Below are 5,691 nucleotides of genomic sequence, written 5' to 3' on the forward strand. Positions count from 1 at the left end.
TCTGTACTGTGCCCTCTGCACTGTACCCTCTGTACTGTAACTGCTGTACTGTACCCTCTGCACTGTACCCTCTGTACTGTACCCTCTGCACTTTACCTTCTGTACTCTGCCCTCTGTACTGTACCCTCTGTACTGTACCCTCTGCACTGTACCCTCTGTACTGTAACTGCTGTACTGTACCCTCTGCACTGTACCTTCTGTACTGTACCCTCTGTACTGTAACTGCTGTACTGTACCCTCTGCACTGTACCTTCTGCACTGTACCCTCTGTACTGTACCCTCTGTACTGTACCCTCTGTACTGTACCCTCTGTGCTGTACCCTCTGTACTGTACCCTCTGTACTGTACTCGCTCTACTGTACCCTCTATACTGTACCCGCTGTTCTGTACCCTCTGTACTGTACCTGTTGTTCTGTACCCTCTGTACTGTACCCTCTGTACTGTAACTGCTGTACTGTACCCTCTGTACTGTACCTGCTGTACTGTAACTGCTGTACTGTACCCTCTGTACTGTACCTGCTGTACTGTACCCTCTGTACTGTAACTGCTGTACTGTCTGCTGTCTGCAGGTATCTGCTGCCTGGCAGTCAGCAGACGTCTCACCACCCACAGTCTCCTCCACCTCCTGATTAAAAAATACATTATAAACTGCTGCGTGTCAGTGCTGCTTCTTTTTAAGAACAAACAGATTAACTGGTCCGCAGCCGTAGCTCTGAGTGTCAGCTGAGCAGGAGTCAAGACATGAAAGGATGAAGACGAGAAGGATGAGGAGTCCTGCTGGCTGTTTTTGGATGGATGAATTTACCTCCACCTCTCTGCACAGACAAGTCTCCTCCATGTTTAATGTCCACACAGAGAGCTGCGAGCTGTTCTTCCTGTTTCAGCTCATTCAGGAGAAAAACAGGAGCCTGAAGGCCACGATCCAACAAACTAACCTGAGCTGCTGCAGGGTCGGAGCAGAGCTGAGCCTCAGCCAAACTCATTGTAACATGTGTCACAGCTGTGAACTGAGCCCTGTTTAAAGGGGAAGCTTTTCTGAGTCAGGCCTGATGAACCTGCCAGGCAGCACTCAGGTAAAATAACCTCCCATGCTCTGGGTTTGTGCCAGACTGTTTCCTTAGATCTTTCTGATTCTTAATAAAACTTATTAAAAACTAAAAGCAGTGACGTATTGATATACAACATATGTATGACGTATGACCTTTGTGACCACCTGACCTGGTCTGTGGCCGTCAGTCCTGAAGCTCACTGATACAGTTTGAAAGTTTCCTCTGTGGTTTGTAGCAGATGTCGGTCAAACAGGAGGAACTGCTGCTTTGGTTTGGGACTATTTCCAGCTGTGGATTAATACACATTTAGTGCTGTAGTGAAAATGTATGGCAGCAGAGTGGTGTGTGTGTGTGTGTGTGTGTGTGTGTGTGAGACACTGATCCTCAGCTGAGAGCGTCTGTGTTCTGTGTCAGTCGTGTTTCATTAAAGATGTGAGACTGTTTGTGTCTATGATGACATGATGAAGTTGTGTTTCATACATGCCCTCTATATTAACCCGTCTGTCTGTCTGTCTTCTCTCGCAGGTCTCAAGTCCACTGAGTCCATCTTCACCTCCAAAATCTTGAAGCAACGGTCAAAGAGCTGGAGCCGAGACGATCAAGCATGGATGTGCCCAGGATGGCTGAGGGCCTCTTCAGCAGCACGCTGTCCTCGTCAGGCGGCGGCCATCACGTGCCTTCCTACCTGACGCTGGAGCAGAAGGCCGCTTTTGTCTTCGTGCTGCTGCTCTTCATCTTCCTGGCCCTCCTCATCGTGCGCTGTTTCCGCATCCTGCTGGACCCGTACCGCAGCATGCCGTCGTCCAACTGGACAGACCACACCGAGAAGGACACGTTTGATTACCGCATCGTCTGAGGAGCCGACAGGAAAAACAAATGACTGCAGATTCACCAGGAAACATCAGCTTTCAGGAAAACTCTGAAGGTTTGACTGAAAGAATTTTGACGGCAGATGGTCATCGAGATGATCGTTAACAGCTTCTCCCTGCCAAATCTGAAACTTCTCAATCAGAACAAGACGAGCAGAACTGTGCCATGAAGATTATCCATCGCTCCCCTCCATCAGTTCTCCGGTGGACTACCTCGAGCCTCCTCCATCTCACACAGGGTCCCGTCTCTTTCTACGGATTTTAACAGTGTTTACATCTTTTCATGTTTACGTCCTAGCTTTTTATTGATGATGTAGACAATCAGTGTTGTCGAGGTCTATAGGTTTTCTTTGTGGACAGACAGCAGAGAGTTTGTGGGACTGAGGGATTTGATGCCTTATGTCTTTGAGAGAAACAATCGGAGAGACGGAGGAAGAGTTTTCCCTTTAATGAAAGGTTGGGACAGGAAGCTGCCAGCAGCCAGGAACTCAAACTGTTCTGTGTGTGCGATAAAAAACTGTGTCCTTTCAGTGTTGGACGGGCCATCAGTGTCCCCGTCTTTTAGATGTCAACAACCAAAAGAGGTGTAGAAGAACCAAGCGTTTACTGTGCTGTACCGTGTGCCTCATTTCAAACTAACAGATGTGTTTTAGAACAGATGACGATGACGTGAGTTCAGATTTTGTCTTTAATGTGTTTTTTTGTGTCGTGCCCGTTTAAAGGAACCCAAACAGCATTTTACTGCCTGCAGTCGGTGTATTGACAGTTGGTATGCCAGACCTGCAGAGAGGTGATGATGAGGATGATGATGATGATGATGATGATGCATCTTCATCATCAGACCCTTTACAAACTGATGTGGTGGCTCTTTGTTGGGCAAATTTTCAACTGTGCGCCTTATCGTGTAGATTGTTTACAGTATCGTAGGTAGCGGAGACGCTGGAATCAGCCGCTCACTGATGCGACTGTGTCTTTGCACTTCACGGAGATGTCAAACAACCGATTAAAAGAAGAAGAAAAAGAAAAATGTTTCCTGCTCTTGTTCCTGCCAGGACAGGAAGTGAGCTCTTTGGACGGCGTGTGATGTTGTTGTGATCTGCCGTGGCCTTTTCCTTCCTATCGCAGACGTTGTGCTGAGGTGATGTGTTTCCTCCTGCATGTGTCCTCTCTGCATGATCAATGGTGAAGTGCTTTAATCCTCATGTGTTAGCCGTGGCTCGGCTGCTCGAGCAGCTGTTTCCTGTCTGTACGGAGCCTTTTCTTTCAACCTGTTTCTGCCCTTCTTTTTCTATTAAAAATGATCCAGAGCACAGCTTCCTTTTCACGTCTTTATTTCATCAGGTTCCTTCAGTGTTAAAGACAAACAGAGAAATGGACGAAAGCATTCGTCCAGACCGACTGCCCTTTCTGAGGCGGCCGTCTGCGCCCTGAGGCCGGCACGTTCTTTCCCTCATTTTATCAGCGACTGGCAGCCGACACACATACACACACACACACACACACACACACACACACACACACACACACACATTAGTCTCCAGGCTCGGGCTGCTCTTTGAGCCGAGACCCTCCACACCGCCATGCAGAATAACAACAACCTTCTGTGTGCGAGCGACGCCTGAAAACCTGCATCATGTGTCACATTGAAGCAACACGTGTGTGTGAGAATAAATTCATGTGTTATTTAACCGTCGTGCTGATATCTCACATCCACAGGTTTTTATTTGGGGTTTTTTCTGCAGGGCTGCGGAGCTGAGGCGGATCAGAATTTTAAATGCGAGCTGATCCCAGAAAGGAGAAATGTGCAGTCTCTGCTTTTTGGATTATTATGTAAGAGAGACAACCTACGTCTTCACCGGAGACGCTCACTGTTTGCTCTTCTTTAAAGTCAAACATTGTCGTGCTGCCGCACTGATTACTGCTGCAATATGAAACTGAAGCTGCATCATGTGTTCATACAGAGAGCTGCCGGCTGCAGCAGGACAGAGACCACCTGCTCAGGTCCTCATCAGGTCCTCACCAGGTCCTCATCAGGTCCTCGATCCTCCTGACAGCAGACAGACTCTCTGTTTGTTTCAGCTGATTGTTCTGAGCAACTCTCAGAAATAGAAACAAATCATTTCTGGATGTTGGTCTTTGTCTGGTGTCTCTGAAATCTGATTATCTGCTGCCAAACAAAGATGATAATCTGATGTGAAGACAGACATCATGGATCAATATTAGTCATGCTTTATGCAACATGACTCATATTAAAGATAATTAAATTCTTTTCGTTCCGGCTGTGCAGCTGAATTTATTCTCGCCTCTCTGCAGTTAATTTTCTGCTCTGAACAGGTTGAAGTGACCGAGGACAGGAGGACAGCAGGACAGGAGGACAGGAGGACAGAGGACAGGAGGACAGCAGGACAGGAGGACAGGAGGACAGAGGACAGGAGGACAGAGGACAGCAGGAAAGGAGGACAGAGGACAGCAGGACAGGAGGACAGAGGACAGGAAGACAAGAGGACAGGAAGACAGGAGGACAGGAGGAGAGAGGACAGGAGAAAGGGGGATAATTGATTTTACAGTGACTCTTATTCCCCACAGACGGTGACGTCTGCAGCGTCTGTCACTTTTGCTCTAAAGAGTGAACGCGCCACAGGAGAGATGTTGGATTCAGGAAATCAACACGTTTCACAGAAACACTGGGACAATGGTCAGATCAGTCAGAGTCCGTCTGATGGTGGCGCCTGAGTGCAACATGATCCCAGTCCATCCTGAGAGGAACCGTTAACCTCAAGGTGGCGCCAGAGGAAACAGTCAGGAGGGTTGATCCTCTGAGGAGCAGGAACGTCCAAATCAAAGTTCATGACAGTCCATCCTGCAGGTCTTTTTTTAAATATTTCAAAGATGCAGAGCTAAAAATACAAGTTACAACCTTCAGTCTCAACTAGAGCTGAACACTGACCCTGTTCACACACTGATGGCGCTATAGAGCTGCTAAAAAATCTCGTCTTTACATGTTTACACAGAACCAAATGACTGCGGCATCATGTGGCTCCAGTGTGTGATGTCAGACAGCGTGCTTCTCAAACCTCCTGCAGTGGGTCACACACATAACATGTCATGAGGAGAGACTGTCTCCACCCACAAACTCCCCGTACACCTGTACAGACAGCAACAGTCCATATAATCAGTACTGGAGCTCTGGACTCTGGTGAGGAGACGTCTGCTCATGTCCTAAGAAGATAATGTTATTTTAACAGACGAACTTAAGGTGACGTGACCTAACGTACTTATGGTAACTATGGCGACAACCAAACTTTATTTAAATCAATTCAATCAATCAATTTTATTTATAAAGCCCAATATCACAATTTGCCTCACAGGGCTTTACAGCATANACAGGCCATATAATCAGTACTGGAGCTCTGGACTCTGGTGAGGAGACGTCTGCTCATGTCCTAAGAAGATAATGTTATTTTAACAGACGAACTTAAGGTGACGTGACCTAACGTACTTATGGTAACTATGGCGACAACCAAACTTTATTTAAATCAATTCAATCAATCAATTTTATTTATAAAGCCCAATATCACAATTTGCCTCACAGGGCTTTACAGCATACGACACCCTCTGTCCNCCTCTGCCCTTAGGACCCTTGCAGCTGACCAGGAAAAACTCCCCAAAAAAACCCTTTAACAGGGAAAAAACGGTAGAAACCTCAGGAAGAGCAACTGAGGAGGGATCCCTCTTCCAGGACGGACAGACGTGCAATAGATGTCGTACAGAAC

The 5,691-nt window shown here is 47.2% G+C and overlaps 1 protein-coding gene across 1 annotated transcript in view; it reads left to right on the forward strand.

The window, feature by feature from the left end:
- LOC126391845 (cortexin-3-like) overlaps positions 1 to 3,229 on the forward strand; it is a 14,919-nt gene extending 11,690 nt beyond the window's left edge. Inside the window, exon 2 of the mRNA XM_050046804.1 lies at positions 1,575 to 3,229. Within this exon, the coding sequence (XP_049902761.1) occupies positions 1,654 to 1,905 (252 nt within the window). The 5' untranslated portion in view covers positions 1,575 to 1,653 and the 3' untranslated portion in view covers positions 1,906 to 3,229. The remainder of the gene's footprint in view (positions 1 to 1,574) is intronic.
- The last annotated feature ends 2,462 nt before the right edge of the window (positions 3,230 to 5,691 follow it).

The sequence above is a fragment of the Epinephelus moara genome, chromosome 6 (genome assembly GCF_006386435.1).
Source record: "Epinephelus moara isolate mb chromosome 6, YSFRI_EMoa_1.0, whole genome shotgun sequence".
Taxonomy (NCBI): Eukaryota; Metazoa; Chordata; class Actinopteri; order Perciformes; family Serranidae; genus Epinephelus; species Epinephelus moara.